Source organism: Diadema antillarum, unplaced genomic scaffold, assembly GCF_040938485.1.
Source record: "Diadema antillarum isolate AM-2024a unplaced genomic scaffold, OU_Dant_1.0 seq00002043_RagTag, whole genome shotgun sequence".
Classification (NCBI taxonomy): domain Eukaryota; kingdom Metazoa; phylum Echinodermata; class Echinoidea; order Diadematoida; family Diadematidae; genus Diadema; species Diadema antillarum.
Genome location: NW_027272694.1, coordinates 44,102 through 65,972, shown reverse-complemented (window position 1 = coordinate 65,972; position 21,871 = coordinate 44,102). Strand labels below are relative to the sequence as shown.

The window sequence follows — 21,871 nt, the reverse complement described above, 5'->3', positions numbered from 1 at the left end:
TAATCAGTTATTCAAATATTCATGTACTTGATCCAGATGATTTTTAAATTTTGATATATCAAAAGATGTTTGCATTGCTGTCACCTAGGACAAGCACTATTTTTATTTGGAGAAACATTAACCCATTGAGGACGAGTCCCGAGTATACTCAGGCAGGTGTCTATGGGAAATGCGTGGTGTAGCAAAATCAGTCTGTCCTCAACGGGTTAAGCGGTATGGACTACTTCAGTGTGTAGTATTCATCACACTTTGGCATGATGGAAAGTTGTGTTCCGTGAAAAAAAAAAAGCTCCGACAGAAGTAGCAGGAAACCCAGCGGCGGTTGAAGCTGGCTTCATAAGCATCTCGTTGGGAGAGGATTGCGCAAAGTGCTTGAGACGACGCATCGTGTACCAGTTTCCCGTGGGTTTTCTTTATCGGCTGAAGATTTCATCTGTTTCGGGCATATCATCCCTTGTGTTCTCCTGTTCCATGCTTTTTTCTGTCTCCTGTCTTTTTTTTCCCTCCTTCTCTTCCCCACTCGTGTTCTCTTCATCGCGATTCATCTTTTTTTCCCCGTTCTTACTTTTGCCATTGGTACTACTCACCATTCCTTTTCTAATTATTCATCCACACTTTCTTCACACATAAGGGATGTCAGAATTTTTTGCCATTCATGTCTTCTTGCTTATGAAGTACCCCCTCTCCCCCCCCAAAAAAACAAAACAAAAAACCAACAACAACAAACAGATAGATGTAGATTGCAGTATGTTGGCAACATTTGAGTTTCAATATATTCATTCTGTAACTGTGCATTACAATAGCTAAAATTTACCAAGTCATGCATTTTCAACAGGTACACTGTATATCATTATCCATTGTGTTCGGGCTTTGAGTCATGAGTAGTTCATTCACGTCTTGATTGATTCTGAAGATTGCAGTGTTGACGGTTCACACTTTCCATCTTCACACAAGGCTCAGAAGCGATGCTACCTCACTTTTTCTTCTTTCCAGCTGTACTCCTGTAGTTGCCTTTTCTCTCTATCCTTTCTTGGCTGCTCCATTCTCCAACTTCTAATCTTGGTATGCTCTCAGCTGCCTCATTCATCCCCCAGTCTTCTCTGTATAAAGTCTTCTCCTCCAAAATTTTTTCTGACATGGCTTACGCAGGATATAATAGATGTTCCTGTCTGAGGTGTTTGGTTTAACCTCCCCCTCTCTCCCCTCGCCCTCCCTTCCCCCCCCCCCCCCACCTCCTAATGCCATCACTTTCAAGTGTGAAGCTATGGACACAACCATTGACTCTAAAACCCTCGCATCTGAACGACAGACAGACAGACAGACAGACAGACAGACAGACAGTCAGTCAGTCTAGGCTGTTATTCAGTCACCCGGCCAGTCAATCTGCACAGCACAGACAGGAACCCGTCACGCGAGGGGCATGCGCGCCGTGGCAGACGACGACGGCGCAAATGCTCATTTAGCAGGGCAGAAAACGCTCCTGCAGCCATAGATTATTCATTTCTTGCCTCAGCCCACGGTTTTTTAAGGAGATTTTATTGCCCAAAATTTCCCAAATCTGGGCAGCAAATGTCAGCGCGCATAATAAAATCATGAGGAACTGGACTTCCAGTGCCCTCACTCTAAAGTCTGATGAAATTTGCATGCATTGCACACATCTTTTGCCAGCTATCAGAGTGGGATTGTTTTCTTTTTAAAAAGCTACTAATACCACTGGATATACGCTGTTCAGCCTGTGTCCTTATAATGCTCATAACTTCTTGATGCTTGATCTGGAAAGAATAGTAGAAGCCTAAATATGGAAATAGTATTTTGTTGTTGTTTTTTATTGTTGTATAGAATGATATGAAAATTACAGCAGGAATTAGAATATATATTGAGCATACGTATATAGGGCCTATATTGTAATTATGAGGCAGGATTCTTTGTCCAGTTTCATTGACTCCATGTATGTCAATTGTTTATTTATAGTGACTAATTTTGTGTCAGTTGAGTTTACGGATTGATGACTTACACACATAGTTGATTAGCTACATTGTTCATGTTCCTCCATGAGAGAGGTGCAATACATTGTAGAACTGTGATCAAACTAGTGAAACCGGTTTTTCAGTTGGAATTTGAAGAAAGTGGGACAAATACTGCATCATCAGCAGTTACATCTCATGTAGCACCAAGCAAGTACCACACTTTGATTGTTTATCTGTGACTCTGGAATATCACCATTCATTTGTATTGTACACATTACTGGTAATAAAACATATAGTTAGATTGATGTTTCTTGCTGTCTTCAAAGTGATTCAAGCATATCCAAATGTCAACAATGAGTGAGCGAAAATTAGATATTGCAGCATTTCCTTTTTTACCATGTTTTGTTTACTTTGAAAAAAATAACAACAACTCAAGAATATATATTTGCATGGAAACATATGTTCTGCAGTCACATGCTACGACCATCTTTTAAATGAATGAGATGAGATTCTATGTCCTTACGTGAAGAGATGTCCATCAGTGCAGGGATGAATGTGGAACAGAGGTTGCGTGTTGTAAATGGGTCGTACCTGAGGGGCAAGTTGTGAAGTCCGTGTATGGTAAATGGTAATGAGTATGGCAGCTAAGGCGTGATTCACAAACTCCATATTTCCTTGCAATCTGGGAGATTGATTAGCCTGTATGGACAGTCTTTCTCATTTCGCCCTCCAGGTGCATGCTGATTTCTTCTTCTTCTTTTTTCTCCCCTTCTCTCTCTCCGTCTTCCCCTCTAAAGCGTAATCATCTGGCTAATTATTCATAAATCTCGGGATGCAAAGGTGCAGTGTTCTTGAGGACGAAGGAGTCATGTGGTCTATGATGAATGAAAACAGAACCGAAAAAGAAAAAACGAAAGAAGGCGGACTTCAGGAGGGAAGTGGAACATTTGCCTGCATCGACATTCAAGAGCCGTTTTCTGCCCTTGTGGGGGGGACTGTGATGAAATCAAAGAGTTTAGGCCTGAACCTTACCCTTCCACCCTCCTAATCCAGTCATTGGCCTTCGCAGGAAACCGGTATTGATTCTATTAAGTACTGGAAATTATTGCCGTTGAGAGTGCGCCACGGGCAACAAAGGCGTTTTGTTCACTTCTTTGGCGAGACAGGTGGAAAAGGTGACAGAGCATTCGGCGGGCCTTTATCCAGCGACTTCCTTAGTCAAAGCATTCCTGCCCCAAGTTGCAAGATTTCTTTCTTTCTGTTTTCTTCTACAACCCCCACCCCCTCCTCCTACTTCCATGTCTCTTTGTAGTTGATTGGGCCACTTCAAAATTCATAAAATGTTGGCCTACCATTGTTTGTCCCGTGACAAGTGTTAGATCTTGAACTGATTAGCCATGTGTGCTGTGGTTTAGCTACACCGGTTTCCTGTCGCTGCTACATGTTGTTTGTCCAACCATTTTCCCCACTCTCTCATTTTTTTAGCTGGAGTAAAATGGCTCTAACTCTCGTTTGCCTTTGATTTCTTAATGAGGGGATTTTAATGGCCTGTGAGTGGTTGCAAGAATGTTTCAGTCTTTCTCTGGATTTTTTTTTTTTCTCTTGGCCCCTTCTCCGTCTGTATCCTCTGCTACTGTATATATTTGTGATAGAATTGGAGTAAAGTGGAAATGCATGCACTTTGTAATTTTTATTTAACTTCAATAGACTCTCTGTAAAATGTTGCAGTGGCGTATAATACAAAATGCTGAAAGTGGAAATTGAAGTTTGTACTGTTTTGGAGCTGATGAGCTGTAATGATTCAGTCATTTTTTTTTTTACAGAGATGTAGGGCCTAGATTGAAGTTGTGACTAGAAAATGCATAATTTGATTGGTTTTGATGTTCTGGCATTAGTCATTCATTAAAGAATGATTCCTGTAAAACATGAAGCAGATGTCTAATCGCAAATCATGTAATAGAAGAGGCAATGGCATTGTGACTCATAACAATGGTGGGAGGGCAGTGAATATACTGTGCATACGAGATGTGATGAAATTACCCCAGAAAGTTGTGGTTTTTTTCAGGGAAGGATAATTTTCTATTCTGTATTTGTGGCTGGTAGCACTCTCCAGTGTGCAACTGTGAGTGGCTGTGAATGATGAGTATAACATCTTTCAAGAGACCTTTGCATGATGTGTTGGATATAAATAGACCCACTGGCATCTGGAAACCAGTTCAAGAAAACTAAAGTAATTTCGAAACCGAATGTGTGTGTGTGTGTGTGTGTGTGTGTGTGTGTGTGTGTTTTTCCAGAAAATGTTGAAAAGAAGTGAACGTGTTTTTGTCATTCATTCATACATTCATGTTCTGAGTTTGGTCTGTTAGTTAAGAAGTGATTGACGTTATGGTAATGGTTGAAATCTAGGCCTTGGTCCCACATCTTGATAACCATGTTACAACCTCCACTTTGATGTCAGGATCAACACTTCTCCTCTGCCTGGTATTGCAAGAGAAATGGCCCTTTCTAATATTGTCAAGCAGAGCATATAATGAAATAGAGCACGTATTTATCCTATGTCTACAATCCACATAGTTTGCAGTTTCATTTTGTCCCTTTTTTGTGGGGTTGGGGGATGTGAGGTAGGAATTTGATTGAATTGTCATTAGATTTAATCATCACCAACAGTTTAATTGAATATATTCTATTTCTATACTTGCATTCATTAACTCATAATAAGAAAGTGTATACCTGCCATTCAGCATTACACGCTCTATTTATTTGTGGAAATTATGGGGGGTTTTTTCAGATAGATTGTGGAAATTGTGTGCCTGTATTATAATCACATTGGAAATTATTTCAAACATGAACATTTATACATCTGTGTGATATTATGAAAGGGGTAGGGAGGGTGAACTGGGTATGGATATTTCATCAGAAGCTGAAGGCAAATGAGAATGAATTGGTGGCCCTTATCTGTAGTTTGACAAGTTTCCCTTACCTGGATTGGAACTAGCGGGAGGTTTCTGAACCGTGTTCCTGCTGACGCTGAGATACATTCCGCCCTGCGTGAATAGACGCGTTCTTATGTGTTGTTCCTGATTGAGCTTGCATAGATGATGCCACAAACTTATCCATTTCGAGATGGGAAATGGGAAACATGGTTTTTTTTGCTGCGAAAGAGACGTCTGCGAGTTTGATCATGACGACGCTTTGCCACACGTGATGGAGACAGCAACTGTGACTTAATTAAGGGGAATAGCTCGCAGAGTCATTCGTATTGTCATAAGCAATTAAATCACAAGTGACGTGACAGCTTGGGGGACGGGCCTGGTCCAGTTGCGATGGAGATGTAATGAGATCATGTGACCATAGGCCAGCTCTGTGCAGATCATTATCGCAATGGCCACGTGCAGGTCTGCATTTGTATCTAATCACGGCTCACCAAGCTACTAGTATGTGTGATTTCAGGTTATTCTTTTAATATTTGAAGGAGATGTAATTGATATGGAAGGAGAGCAGGCCATCTTGATGGGTCTTTTCTGTGTGTTTGTGTGTGTGTGTGTTTTTTTTTTTTGTGCCATTGCTGGCTTGAGTTGACCTCATGCTTTGTGGGGTTGTTTCTGTATTTAGCATCACATGCAGTGACTGTGCCGCTTGATATATGCCAGATCAACATTCAATATTCAACTTGTGCAGGTGAAACCATTGGGGTACTTTGCACTATCCGTTTGGGAGATCTATTGACACTGTATTTCATTCGAGTAGTTTTTTACGCATTTGTTTTTAATATGAAAAATCAGTGTTTCAGCTGCTATAAATTGTATAGCCTTACTGCAGATGCTCATCGATCATATCAAAAAATTAGCCCTAGTTCGTTTGGAATGCTTCTGTTGTACAAATTTCCATATAATCATGATAGGTGAATTAATAGAGTTGAAAGAAATTTGGAATGATTTTCTTTCAAAAGAGTATAATGCTGTGAGGAACAGAATTTAACATTAGATATGAATTTCCTGAACTACTTGGGGGGGGGGGGTGCTCAGCTGAGCTTTATTTTCAAAAATGTCTTATTTTTAAAGGGAAAAAATCATAGTTTGATATTCTATGTGTTTCCTTGCTGTGATGTACAATGCATATTTCACAAAGAATAAAAGTTTCAGTTTCAATCAGCACTGTTAGATGAGTTCTGACAGTACACTTTGGGTAGTTTTATGGGTAAAAAAAAAGGCACACCTGTTTTGTCAATATTTTAGGGTACATGTAAATTGAACGAAAACATGACCGGACAAAATGGGGAGGAAAAAAAAATAGGGTGAAATAAAAAGAACAGAGGCCAGACATATTAGCAGAGGGAAAGACCCGAGGAACAAATGAAATCTTCTTTACCTTGTTTAGGATTTTGTTTAACTCTTTTTGTGCCAGGGACTTTAGACAGTGTGTACAGCACTATGAGCTTTACTCTGTTAATTGGTACCCTCCGCACACCAAGGGTTAAAGGTCCTATTTACCTTTGGAGCAGTGATTTAAAAATTGTTCAAGATATCACATTTGAGGCATACTGTATGTTTAGGTCCGTTGTATCACAGAACATCCTACCATATAGAATTTTTGCAATAAAGCCTGAAATATAAGGAGATATCACTATTTTTCTCACTAAACCATAACTGTAGACGGTTTAGTCTGGAAACATTTCTATTAAAACTGTTGTTCACATTTTGTATATTCAACAATACTTAACATTGATTATACTGGTTCAGATTTTTACATTGGTTGTTTCTACCCCTAACTCACATGTTAGAAGTATTTTGAAACACTAATGCTGGATTTTTGTTTCATCTGCAAATGGTAAATTATGCCTTTTAATACTAGCCAGTGCATGAATATAGCTTGTAATTGGATGAAGTGTGGAGAGTGGATTTTAAACTTGTTATCACCTGCCACCTCGGGAGTGTATTGGGAATCAGTGATTTCTGATTGTTTGCAGCAAATTTGTTGATTGCAAATTTGTGTTAAATGCTGAACTTAAAGGGATGGTACAGTATTGGTGGAGATGAGAATTGGGCTGGTAACTTTCTGCGAGATACTAAGAAAACACTTATGATATAGTACAGAGCATACCATTTTAAGAGGAATTCAATGTTTATGTGATGAAAATTGGGTTTGGAATGACTGAAACATCCAAAAACAGAGTAAAACAAAGCGATCGTGATAAAGTGTGGGTCCCACACTTTATTAGAATCGCTCTTTTTTGGATATCTCAGCCATTTCAAAACCAATTTTCATCAAATAAACGTTGAATTCCTCATAGAATTAAATACTCTTTCATATTTCATAAGAGCTTTGTCATTATCTCACCAAAAAATGTTAGAAACCTGAAGTTAGGTCTCAACCAAAACTGTGCAATCCCTTTAAGTCGTGCCTCTGAATTTGCTGTGCTTTGCAGGCACCATACCACTTTGTTTCTCGCTACCATCATATCATGATATTCGAATTTGATCCGTCTGATTCAAATTAGTTGTTTAGGGACTCGCTGAACTTTCATATAATCACGTACCACGGAGACATCTGACAAACATCCCGACCTACATTTTCTCTGAACTTTTTTTTTCCCTTGAGAGGATGTTGCAGTGAGTTTATGAACCTGGTGTGCTCTATTAACATGTGTCTCATAAACCTATATAGGAAGTAGTTTTAGCAGGTGGATTGTTTCCTCCGTGGATAGGTGCCCGGAAACACTGTACTAGTGTAAGTGATATCACAGTTCTTTCCAAGTCATGTGTTTACAATGCAGGTGCTCCACGTGAGTTTAGTGCATGGGGATTTATCAATTGATGATCTGAATTTCACTTTTATCAACGTTGCACTTTCCATAATTAACAGGGGAACAAAGATATGTCTAAAATGTTCAGTTTGTTTTTGGTGCGGTTTATCCATGTGAAAGGTTTTTTTTTTGGTCTATTCCCCCAAAATTATGTTGAAATTTTGTAAATTGGAATTTTAGGAGGAGTGACAAGAAAGAATGTAGAATTGTGCTTTCTCTTTCATGTGGGAATAGGATACAGTGGACTGATACAGAGTTGCTCAGTTCGTGAATGGAGAATGTGGCAGAGTTTTACCAAGATTTCTGGTTGATTTAAGCTTGGAGTGGGTATAGTCTTGAGGCTAGCATGCGAGCAACCTTGATCCAGACTTGCATAGACCGCTCAAAGGGAGGACGTCATATTAAAACAAACGCTACGTCACCTGGTCAACGCACTGATCTTATTAGTTCGGTTTTTAGCAGAGAAAGGGCTGCGAGGTGAAAGGCAGTCGAGGCAGCCACCGTTCGCTTCTTCTCCGAGCGCAGAGCAAATTTAGATGTCCATTTCTGGCGCAGAGTGCAGTGGCCTCTGCTATAATGAATGTACGTATACGGGGCTCAGCATAACATTTTGTCTTGATTGAGCCCGAGCACAGAGATACTGACTTGTTACGTCTGTATAACTCTTTCAGCTTGATATATTTGCAGTCAGAGTGTTCTCCCCCCCCCCCCTTGTTGTGTATGTTGGTTGTATTATTAGTCTTCAGATTTAATTTTGTAATGATGGTGTCGAAGTAGGTTTTAACATTTCTAATAAGGCTACTGTCTCATGGGATGTTGCTTGTAGATATTCAGTCTTGATATAGTCTGGCTTCAACTTCTGCTCCGTCTGGCACATTTAAAGATCTTAAATATAGGTATCACTTTCTGTCTGTACGATAAATCAGCTTCAGTGGCATTAAATATAAGAATAGGAAGGGGTTGGCAGATACTGTGATTGACAGAAGGCCTCCTAGTAAAAAGAATATAACGTGCTCAGGGAAACATATTTCTTCGAACACCTTTAAAGCTGCCTTGAGTACATCTTGCAGGCATCACTAGCCATAACTTTCTGCCTGATTTATGTGGCAACCCCTGCAGATCTCAAAGTTGACCCTTACAACGCTACATATGTCAATCACTGTTCGCCGTCTACCTTTTGCAGTGATGAGCATGTTGAGGGGAATCTCAAGTGTTTTGTATGATGGCTTGCAGTGTTGTTGTCGTAGTTGTTGTAGGGGCTCTTGTTTGGCAACATTGTCTTGTTGGGTCCTCTTGCAGTCCTCGCATTGTCCCCTGATGTTCTGTGTGATATTAATTGCACAAGTGTATGTTTGTATTGGTGTGCATATATGTAATAGGTGCCTACTCCTTGTGCTTGTAGGAAACAGGTTCCTATTAACAGATCTTGGTTCCTGTTGCACAATAGATTTTCTGTAACTTGCGATACTAGTTTGTGCCATGACAAGTGGAGATCTTGAAAGAGCTGATTGCTTTACGGGCCTTATGGCATGACAATCCTAAATACAGTTGGTCACTGAGGACAGGTCTTGAAATTAAGTGAGTTTTTTCTTTTGTATGTGTGTATTGCATTTTTTTTTCTGGGGGGGGGGGGGGAAGGGGGATCCTGAAAGATTTGTGGCTCTTTTCCAAATATCAATTGATATTAGATTACAAAGTGAAAGTGAAAACTTAATGCCAGTCATTATGAGTGTTTATTACATGTACAATGCAATTCTATGTCAAATGCAGTTCTTGACATTCAGTACATTGATTTATAGACCGTACTAGTTATCTATGGGATATGTGTGTAGCACATCGATAATATTCTGGGAAATAAACTACATATTCAGTATTTTATCCTCCCTACCAGTCTAGTACAGAAATATTGTTGTGTTGTACAATTGCCTAAATGCAAGGAATTTAGATACTCTTATAGTAATTTTCAGATTCTATGTAAATGTGACTTTGTGTAAGAAACTTATGTTGAACTGACAAAGAGGTAATATTGCTAAACACAGCTCAAATATCTTAAGTCTAGAATTCGGGAACAAAAAAAATGACTCTCCAGGAATACTGATAAAAGTGCTTCAAGCTTATGCAGCTTCTGTCCAATAAACAGTAATTGTTGGGGTTGTAAGAAGGACGGCTCTATTGGAATTGCCTCCTCCAGAAACCAAGCGAGGCCCTCCCCCTGATTGTACAGTGCAATGCAGTGGGACGTTGCCAGTTCTTTAGGTGTATAACGAGCACACCCAATTTGTAGGCTGCGTCCATTCCGGCTGACAGCTGCCACCATTTTTCTCCTGCCTCTCCAAGTTTAGGCTACATAGTTCACTTTGGTAGCAATTCCGGGAGTTATGCCATGTAGGGTCAGGTTCCTTCTTTCCCGTTTTTTTTTTTTTTTTCCCTCCTCCATTTTCTTCTTCTCCTCGGGTAGGTCAACTGTACTTCACTTGGCAATATCTCCGGAGGATTTTCCATCATTTATCACACAGGAAGCAGAATCATTGTGTAGAGTGCAGATTATGCATTGTTGTGTGTATACATATACCTGCGTGTTTGTGTGTGTATGTGTGTGTGAGTGTTTGCGTACAAATGTGAGTTTTATTTGCGATGTGTGTCTGTATGTGTGTTTGTTTATTTTGTGCATTTGTGTCCTGCACATTGCATCCCGGCATGTGACAACACTGGCAGCATTTGCACATGATTGAACGTTATGATACAGCGTGCCCAGTGGTGCACTACAATGTAGGCCTACTTGCATAGTCCTACCATGCTTGCCTAGTGCCAAGAAAGTGACTTCTTCGTAACACTTAGAAGTTGTTGCATTTTTCATTAATGTTTATGTCAAGGGCCCTATGACATACATATCTCTTAAACTTATGAAAATGATAATTCATTCGTTTCTGTCAAGAGTAAGTACAGTTTTATATAATTAATAGTTTATCTGGGATGTGCTCTTAGGTGCTATTTTATAATAAGAAACCAGCAAATGATTTGAATTAATGCATACCCATATCAAATGTATGTACCCTACTTACATAGTGGAAAGAGACACTCGAGAAGTGGATGATAAATAATCATTTTATGGAATCTTTATCAACTGAGCTTTATAGTTTGACCATGGAACTACAACACAGTAGCTCCATGGTTTGACATTCTTAGCAACCATTGCAGCATTTGTGTATTTGTGAGACAGTAATTACAATGTATGCCTTTGCTCTGTCCAGCTTTTCTTTGGCAGTTAACTGCCACATAGTATCAGTGATTCTTTCTGGTGTCTAGCCCACAATGGACAGCATGTGTTTGTAGTAGTGAAAAGGTTTCTTCAGTCCGCTGTCTGTCTGTCTGACGCTCATTCTCCCTCTTTCGTCTCTCCTGACAAACAAGCTGTACTGGTCTCCCCCTAATATTTCATTTTAATGGTGGAAACAGGAGACACATTATGCTCCCCCACCACCAGCCATTTTCCAGCCAACAGATGGTTTGTTTTTACAAGCCAGCGGACCACAAGTGTCCCCAAAATATGCAAATAGCTGTCTGGAGCATGAGGGCTCCACTGCACCCCTGGGGGTCATACTGAGGTTTGACCTTTGACCTCAAAGTCAGCTCTCCACCTAGAGTAAAATGAATCTGCCATGGATTTTTTGTGGCGTTCATGTAAAAAATAGAGGGTGCTTGCTTCGGGCTTCATTGAATGGAACTTGAACAGTTACAACTTTACTGTATCATCTATTTAGTACTCTCTAACCATTTAACACACTTTTATTGCCGTACTATACTGTGATATGCCCTCCATAAAATTCTGATGTTTTCAATGTTCAGTAAAGAAGGAGATGTGTGTTTGTAAATACCACTGCCATGAACTAACACATTTTAACTATCTAATTGGGCAAATGAAGCAAACTTTTCTCTTAAAGAAACTGTCAACAAACAGAAGATAAATATGATTGCTTTCCCTGTGTACACCCCCCCCCCCAAAAAAAAAGCAAAAAACAAACAAACTTTTGAATAATCTGTGTAGTCGAGTCCTTTGGAATGGTAAAAAAGATCAAGATTATGAGGAGAAGTGATGTACATACCAAACACATTTGGGTTCAACTCAAACTTACCTTAATTGAATAAGTAAGAATAATAGGCCTATAAGAAATACCTGAAACTATTATTCTTTGTTTAAAATCAAAATAAAAAAGTGATCTTGACTAATCCTTATCAATTCGTTTGTATCTTTCCTTTCTCCTCACGCAACCTCGGACTCTCTTGGATTTCTTTTTCCACATCATCTTCTGGATATCTTTTCTTGGCTGCTACAGGTAAGTTCAATCTATTTGAATAGTAGAAAAGAAGTCACATGACTTGTGTGAAAGTAGATGAAGCACAGAAGACAAAAACAAGTCATTTCACGTCATCAGAGAAATTTGATGTCGAGCTCTTTGTTGTGGCATCAACTGGTCATTTTTGTCATTAATTTTGAGTGGACGCCAGGCCAGCATGTTTGCGTGACATACACATCAAGTCCCTGAGAAGACCACTTCACTTCTGGGGAAAAAAGTGTATTACTATCAGGTCTTTACCTTGTAGTGTACTCCACTCCAAACACATTGTATGCATAAAAGGCCTACACGATGAAACAAAAACAACATACATAGCTTGGAACACTGAGAAAAGAATGGGGACAGGGATGGGGACTATGAAAAAGATAACATGAAACAGTGAGAGTAGTTTTCTTTTAATTTTCTGCATTTTCTACATTTTGGCTGGAGAGGGAGTCATCAAGATGGTACCAAGAACTTTCTCCTTGAACCCCGAGAAGGCTAGCATCCCCCCCCCCCCCTCCTCCTTCTTTCTTTCTCTCTCAGTAAAGTGAATTGGAGTTGATGGGGAATCTTGCAAAGCTGAGGTGATGGTGCTTGTTGGTAATGTTGCCGTGGTAACATGATGTCATGTACAGCGTGATGAACTTCGTCCAAGAGTAGAGGGAAAGAAATTCATGACAAAGAGTGCTACTGTAACCCTGCAAATTGGCAACATACCTTCCTGTTTGTGTTATTCATACGGAACGCAGATGAAGTGGCAGCTTTTTTTTTTTAAATAATGATTAAGCCTTGTCTCCCTACACAATACCAAATTGTAAGTGCAAGAAGGAGAATGGTAAAAACTTTGCAGATTTTGAATGAGAAATTCAGTTTCTAAGTATGAATGATAACATGTAATCCAGTTTAGAAGAATCATAGTTTTGTGCCCATGACTCCAGTAAGACTCTCAATGAAAGTGTGACTGATGAAATGTTTCTTATTGAGTTCAGAAGGGGTATGTAACAACTGCAATGTCTAGCCCTGTAAAAACATATGCTCCCCAAAGGCCAATCGCTTAAGGGCTTTTTACACTTGTAAAATTTTGCTTAGCCCCGGACCAACGGTGGGGCTAAGGGGGGGCCTTAGCCCCACCGTTGGTACGGGACTATCCTTAGCCCACTTTCTGTTTACACTCGTTTTTGCCAAAGTGGGCTAGCCCCACCGATAGTACGGTACTATCTGGCCCTGCAAAATAGCAGGGGTTAGCACCGCAATTGCGGTGCCAAGCAAGTGAGTGTAAACAGAACGAAAAAATAATCCTGGGCTAAGCGACGGAGACGAAGTCCGACCCTCACTGACCAATCAGAAACGAGGTAATCGAGTGCTGCCGGTGCGTGCGTGTACGTGTACAGTACACAGCGTAATTATGAATATTCATGTGGTTTGGAAAGTCCGGGGCTAAGAAATACGAGTGTAAAAAGGTCAGTTTTCTCCTTAGCCCCGGACAAGAGATAGTACGGGACTAATTGGCGAGTGTAAAAAGCTGAAAAAATTGGTACGGGACTAACGATAGTCCTGGGTCAGAGAAAGTCCGGGGTTAAGAAACACAAGTGTAAAAAGCCCTTTACAGTATGACTTGTAATGTTAATCTGTGTCAGAATTGCTAATTCCCGTAAGTATCAAGCTTGCTTCCTCAACGACCTTGACATACATGTTACATCAATTATGAAATGCACCAGCAGAGAATGCGTGTTCTTCAACTTGAGATGATATCTGATCTCTCTCTGTCTTTTTTTTTTGTATTTTGAGAAAGGAAATATGTCATCAGTTAAAGGTATAGGCCTAGTGTTGCATTAGAGGAGATGAGGATTTGGCTTTTCACTTTTTTTTTGCGAGATACCATGAAACCACATATGAAATAATACAGAGCATACAATTCTTCGAGGAATTCACAGTTTGTGAGATGAAAATAGGTTTTGGAATGGCCGAGATGTACAAAGACAGAGTAAAACAAAGTGATCCTAATAAAAGGTAGACAATGACTTCCCCACTTTGATCAGAGGCTGCCATTTCATCAGAGATCTCTGATCACTCATTCAGAGGAAATCTTAAAATTTCACCAAAATCGATTTCCATGCATTCTTTTGAGAGTCCTTGCTAAATACTTCACAGAACTTTATGATTTTCAGTACAACAAGATTTTGTATCTAGAATATCGTGACTTCTGCTTCTGTTCTGGTCAGGAATTGATTAGTAAGACGGTACCAGGGGGATAATGGAAATGTTAATGAGACTCGATGGTGCCAAATAATTGAATATTCACATTTTTTGATATGCAAATGAGATTCTTTCAATAGGAGCCACATAAGCAGACAATGAGGGGAGTGTTTCCAGTGGGCGATGCCATCAAGCAGCAGAGACAGCCATGTTACTACACATATTCTCGGTGCTTTATTGTGCGTTAAATAAGGACATTCAAAACAAACAGGAAGGAATTGCTAGGGGATAAGAATACGCCATCCCATCTTAGCCTCAAGTGTGTCCTATAGTCTCGCTTTCAGCCCCTCTTCCAGACCCAACAACATTGATTAACCCGACAGCCAGCTGAATCTCAGTTCAGGGAGGTGTCTTTCCACGTGTTTATGCTGATTTATCATGTACACGCATCAATCGTGTAAACGGGAATGTTCTTTTCAGTGATTTTTCTGTTGTTCGCAGCAGACAGGCAGGATAGAGGCTTGTGTCGGCAAGAAGCTGTGGAGCCTCACTCCCCCTCAAATCCCTCACAACGATTGACTTAATTTTGCACGGTCGATTTCAGAGCTTTGTAGAAAGTAGATTACTGTTCAAAAGGCATTTTGACTAGAATTCTTTTGTCTTTCCTTTTTTAAATCGCCCGTCTTTGTCTTTTCTCGCCTCGCTTTGTGAGAGAGTGTGAGGTGCAGCGGATGATGCGAAGCCAAGTCGCGTCGTCGTGAGGACTGATGGCAAGAGACTACTGGGATTCCAGCACAGAACCAAACATACTATGCACTGTGCCATTTTTCATCAGGATATAATATAGCTAGTCCATTAATGTCCATTAGGTTGATGGCAGGAGCACTGCTGAGCTGGGAGGGCGGGCAGGAGCGTAGGAAGGTATCACATGATGCAGAACCAAGTCTCCAGGGCGCTTTGGGAAGTGAGCGCTCATGCTCCAATCTGCATATTTTCTCTCTTTGTTGAAGGAACATACATAATTTTGTCTTTCTGGCACAAAACCACCATAACAGAAAAGAAGAAGCATGTAGAGTTAAACTGTATTTCACACCTTTTCTTTAAAACGAAAAAATGGGGTATTTTTCATTGCTAAGCTATGCGACTGTTCCCTCTGTCCATCCAAATTTTATTTATCTTCACAAACCTCTTGATATGAGGTTTTATTTTCTGGAAATCATTGATTTCCAACAAATTCAGACCATGAAACAAGATTTGTCCCACAAAAAGATTTGACCAGGCAGTTCATCTTCCTGTTATGCACAGAATTCTACCAGTGCTATGGGGCATGCTTTGTTCATTGCAGCCATTCTGGTAGAACGGATGGAAAAGCAGTATGGATATATCACCCCTCTTTACTAGACTAGAGTCATAATTCACTGCTTTTCAAGAATCTGGCATTACTGTAAATCCATGAATTGTAATGGCCACTAATGGGGGAAATGGACAAAGTTTGTTACGAAGAATCCCAACCCAGAAAAAGGGCCTTGCATGAGATAGCCCAAAATATGCTCGTGTTATCATGAGTTAGGAATTTCCGCAGAGAACCTGAACAAGCAAAGATGAATATATGTCTACTTGCATCACATTAAATCTGATGCATTTGGACCATGCTAAACCTGCATACGAACCGTGTTGTGATCTGCACATGAAAGAAACTGGAAAGTTTCAAAAAGAGTCACTGTAAGAAGTTATCTCAGGTAGATACAAAGTAGGCCTATTAATTTCTCTAATTTCCAGCTTGGGATGGGTCTAGAATCAGCTAAGTTCTCAAGCATGGCAGAGGAAAAAACAAAGTGCATTTTCAAACGCCTTTTTAGATCGCATGTCTGAAGTTGTGTTTATCAACTCCGTAGTGAGTTGATTGGGAGGCCTTGTCACTGTGCAACTCCATGGCTCAGTTTGACTGAGGAACAGTAGGCCCTAGTTGGCAGTGGTTGGTGTGAACAGGTCTAAGCGGTGTTTCAAAACAACTTTGCATTTATCAGCTCTACAGAAGTGCATTTCTGGCTCAGGCGTGTTCGCGATGGCACTTCTTTTTGGTGTTTCAAAAACGTGTTTCTAACCCCATATTCAAAACGGCTTTGCATTTATCAACTGCCCATAACTCTCTGAAAGTTGTTTGGAAACCTTAATTCTGCGCCAGAAGCGAGTTGATAAATGCAGCTGATGATTGATGTACCCTATGTGTTTGACGATGCATGGTGTGCAGATTTAGACTAATAGGTAATATACTTTATTAGCCGTTGAATTTTGCTTGAATTCATGCCAGTGGATTGTTTTATTCATTTATCTTTTTTGATGTGAGGTCATGAGCTGAAAGAAAAGAACGACAACTTCACAAGAGGTTATGGATTTGATAGGAGAAGCAGAATTTTCCCCTGGATGTACATATCAGGCTGGTTTCACACTTATGCTCGAGCTCGAAGAGTGTTATAGGGATTATATCTGTGATTACCTTGCCTTTCATATGTTTGAGGGACATAGTAATTCATAGTTATTTAGCAGGTTAGATGGAAAAACTTTACTTCATGGAGGACATTTTATTAAATTTTTGCTTGTAACCTGTATCAATGTCATATAGGCCTACATGTAGATATGGAGCATATGTAGGCCTTACTTGAATGTACTGTAAAACATGATATATTCGCAGCACGAAATGTTCGCGAATTGGAGCAGACAGCCTTTTTCTTGGCATGAAATTTTCAGGAATTGCCACTGGCGTTCGATGCATATAGTGTAGACAAGAAATATCGCGTGCATTGTAATTTCGCGAATCTTGGCGTTCGCAAAATTTGCGAAATTAAAATGCACATGAACATTCCTCGTTTTATAGTATGACTATAAACAATGACACATGCTTTTACTTGAATATGTGATAAGTTACGTAGCAACTAAAATATCTGCTAGGCATATCCAATATTCGAATAAATCACTGGGGGGAAAAAAGTGTGTTGGACATTATTATGTGTGACACGCACACACATGCACACATATCACACTCAGTGTCACATACACCCACGCATACACTCGAATGTACATATACACAAAAAAAAAAAAAAAAGAACAGCAAAACCGAACCCTCCCCCATAAACAACAAGAAACACACTTCGAGGTCTGAATCTGAATGCATGGAAGTACCGCGAGGAGTCCCCCAGGATGTATCATATCATCATCTAGCTTATTAGTTCAGATATTTTACCATCATCGCGCTAATGCACCATTTTTCTCCCCTCATTTTTTTTATCTTCATTTTTTTTGTTTTTGTTTTTTTTTGCCAGTGCTGGCTAGAAATAGAATGCAGCCGCACATGCGATGACTTTCAAAGAGGCGAGGTGGCTTGCGTCACAGGCTCAACAGGTTTTGCAAAAGATATCTATTCTTCCCAAGACCACTTAAACTCCACCTCTCAAGGGGACTGTCGTGCAGGGAGAACTTGTGACCTGCTTCACTGAATAGGGACACAAGTGCCTCTTAACCGTACACTGGGAAAACAAAGAAAGTGATGCAGACTTATGTATTGTATACACATGAAATCTTTATTTGATTTGATTCAAATGATACAACAAATCAGTCATAAAGCCAATTATTACAATTGCATTTTCTATTGGGTGTAACTTCATTTTACATATATAGGAGCCTATATATATATATATATATATATATATATATATATACACACACACACACACACACATTGTCATAAATCAGGGCAAAATCAGTGTATTTAAGCCTATAAGCCACAGAGTTATTCATTGATAAGTAAAAGTGCAACCCTGCAGCTTGCTCATGTTACCTCCTAATAGAAGAGGAGAATCAGACGAACAGTATAGTAGCGGTCATTCTAAAATTAAACCAAGAGTGTAAAAGTTACAGAACTTCAGAGTCACCGACATTCTAAGAATATTATATATTTTTTGAAATCGAATTGTGGTGCATGAGTAACCATCAAATATGGCTGTTACAGAGAAATAAGCATGAAACAACTTCTGTCAGTAAAGATGTATCTCTATATGAATTTTGTTTTAGTCATTGTACCAGGATTCATTTGATTTGAAATCCTCACTTCATATCAAATATGAATATTTTTCAAAGCTGATTTTTTCTTCTTTTTTTTTTTGGCAATTGATTGATCTAATAGTCATGAATGAGAACAATGTCTCCGTGTTGTAAATACTACATTAATTTTGTATCTATTTTTATGAATGGAACCTGTCATTGTTGAGACTCACAATTTTTTTTCCTTTTGTTTGCCATTACCTTTTGACTAAAGTCTGTGGACAGCACAGTTGTAGCTGGAATATTCCGTAATTCATTCGAGGGAATAGCATAATACCATGCAAAATAAATCTGTTAGTGACAAGGTCCAGTGACTGTATGAGTTTGTTTTCGTTTGAATTTCTGTCAACCTTCCCATATTGTAAGCCTTGATAACCAGAGTACCCAACCCCCCTCTACCAACACCACTGAACACTTGACTCCCCCCCCCCCCCCACCCTCCCCCCTTCCCTTCTCCAAAAGATAGGGATAGAAATCATGATTAAGCCAGGGGTTACTCTGGCATCTGAACTTGACCCCCAGCCCTTGATTGACATCACTGAGCTGAGTTTGGAGAGTATACAAATATTTGTCCCAGTCTGCGTGCTTGTAAGCTTGACCTCTAAAGGGTGAGGGGGGGGGGGGGGATGGGTTGAGGAAGGAGGTAGAATGAAACAGACAGACAGACATATAGCAGTTGAGTGGCCTGAAACAACATTTAATTTACACACAAAATCACTGTGCTTGCCCACTAATTATGTGTGAATTGAGAAAGAAATAGCTCTTGGATCTAGTGTTTGAGTAAAATTGCAGGTGAATTTTCTCTGAAATGTCTAAAAAAAGAAGACGAATTTGACTGCATTTGTTGTGATAAATCAATTCTTCATGATAGCCTAGATGCACAAATGGACTGAAACTGTAGGCCTATTTGTTTGCCTTCATATTTCTTGATCAGAGACAAAACTATTCCTGCAGTGTGATTAAGTGGATCAGTGAAATTTTATGGGAATGTTGAGATTATTGAAATGTCAAAATCACAGTTTTATCTGCCGATAGAATATTGATGCAGTATATGTATTTAATGCAAAGCCAATCGTAACATACTGCTCAGTGCTATATAATATTTGTATCATGTTTATGACCAATTCCTGTGTATGTGTTGATGATGAAAAATCATCAGCCTAATGCAAAATGTACCAAGACTAGAGAAGAAGCAAGAGAGTCCACTAACACTTTTGCTTTTTCTTTCCGTTCAAAAGGTATATCGCTCCTGTTTGTCAGTCTACTGGGCATCAAGTTATGAGGCAGCGCATTATAGGAAATTCTTTTTTTTTCTTCACTGAGATGACAATGTTCCTCTGCAATAACTACTTCATCACAGTCATTATTAAACTGCAATCTTGGGACAAAATTAAACCAATAAGAATCATACAATGCTACTCAAAGTACTGAAAAATCTTGTTATGAATTCGGCGGAGAAAAAGACAATTCAAAGAAAGGACAAATCCAGTCACTCTTTTTTTTTTTTTTTTTTTTGAGATTGGCAGCTGAGAGGCGCGAAGTCTCCATCTTGTCGTAGCGGTCTGCCTGTTAATCAGCCTAATCATCTCAGCTGGATTCCGGCTGTACGGTGTCACCTCGCTTTTATCTCTTGCCCATGCTCAGCGCCCGACGTGTCCCCACGACCTTTCATCCCCCTGCTACCAGAAACTGAAAAGCCTGCCCCAGAAGTCCCCGTAGCCTTGGCGTGTGGGCTGACGGAAAAACGATGCCCACAACCTCTTTGCTACTGTTTGCGAGTCTCCCCCTCTCTCTTCCTTTCTCTCCCTCTCTTTCATCCATCTGCCCATTTCTCTGTCAAGTCAGTGCAAGTGCACCAAGAAATTATGAGTATCAATGTGCATATTTTGATATTTTTGTATTTGGCTAGAGAATAACATCTATGCTGTGATCTGATAAACCAGGGAGGTGGGTATGTTGATTGAATGCATAGTGAAAGTGATCATGTGTGTTATGAAATATTTACACATGTATACTCATGTATATTTCTTTATGTTTGAAAAATACCTGTATGTATGTGTGTGTGTGTGTGTGTGTGCATGTGTGTTTGTGTTTGTGTATTTCTGTAGGCACAATAACAAAACATCAAATCATGTAGTCTCTGTGTACAAAGATGACTTAAAATTTAAATCCGGGTCTGTTTCTTATCCGTATTTGTTGACAATTGCCAATAACATGATATATCAGAAAATCTCTCTCTCTCTCTCTCTCTCTGTTTCTTTCTCATCCTCGTGATTATTTACCATAGCTGTTGGAAAGTGATCACAAAGATTGGTAAAGCGTTGGTCCTGATACAGGAAGAATGGGAAAAATACAACCACTTTACATGCAAGATAATTAAAGTCACAAATATTTTGTCATTTCTTATCCTAATGAGAGGAAGTGCTTGACTCTTCTTTTTTTTCCCCTCCCCTGTTAGTACTCTCCCATTTGGGTTTGCTACTTGAGGAATGTGTTCATATTTGCGTGATGATATATATTTTCAGATGTGTGTCTTATGCGCCTCTTGGGGAGGTTACAAAGACGCGATATAGTGTGGAGTTTCCACTTGAGCAGTAAATTATTCATCTGTTCTCTGCAATGCTCCGTGGTGAGATGTACCATTCCTTGTTTCCAATTTGCAGGTCGTTCGGCCAGTCCGGAAACGTAGAAGAAGAATGCCCTTACGTAGATGACTCTTCGAGCCCATGCTCTAGCAGTTGAAATAAAAATCATCCGATTTCGCTAGAATGAGAGCCCATTATCTTTCCTGTAAGCTCAAGTGGAAGTGGTTGCCAAACATAGGATCACAGGCTAGCAAAACAAACAAGAAAACAAAAAGCATTCCACCCGATTTGTATCTCAGTGTTTTCCTTGATAGAGGGAAAGATAGGCAAAGAGATATAGATAGGATAGCAGGAGAGATGGATGGATAGATGAATAGATAAGAAGTAAGAAAGAGAGAGGTAGAGATAGAGATAGACAGGTAGATAGATAGATAGATATATGGAGGGGGAGAGAATTTCTATATTGAAAGATGTTACCCACTTGAATGCTGGATTACCAGTGCAATTTTATCAAAATCAGTCGGATTTGTGAAATGGTGATGGATTGGTTTAGAGTGTACGGAGGACTGGTGTAATGCCGTGAGTGATGTTTTATTTGTTAAATACCATCAGTGTTTATTATATCTGGTGTTTCTACTGAAATATCAACCTGATCGAAATAAATGTTACTACTGGGAGAATGCTGTCAAATGTATATTAAATATCAGCGTTCCAGTGGTGGTCAGATGATTTCGGATTGTTTTTTCCCTCAACCCAATTTCAGTCAAACTTTCCAGTGTACAATGCGCAGCCGATGTTTGGCTACTTTTGGTGGTGCGAATCCCTTGATTGGTATTACTTCAATTGAACATGGAAAATATTCAGTGTGTAGATTTTGTAGTATGT

General features: G+C 39.6%; 1 protein-coding gene across 1 annotated transcript in view; it reads left to right on the top strand.

The window, feature by feature from the left end:
- Positions 1-12,194, top strand: part of LOC139713732 (uncharacterized) — a 47,327-nt gene extending 35,133 nt beyond the window's left edge. The window contains exon 4 of the mRNA XM_071625436.1: positions 12,105-12,194. Within this exon, the coding sequence (XP_071481537.1) occupies positions 12,105-12,146 (42 nt within the window). The 3' untranslated portion in view covers positions 12,147-12,194. The remainder of the gene's footprint in view (positions 1-12,104) is intronic.
- The last annotated feature ends 9,677 nt before the right edge of the window (positions 12,195-21,871 follow it).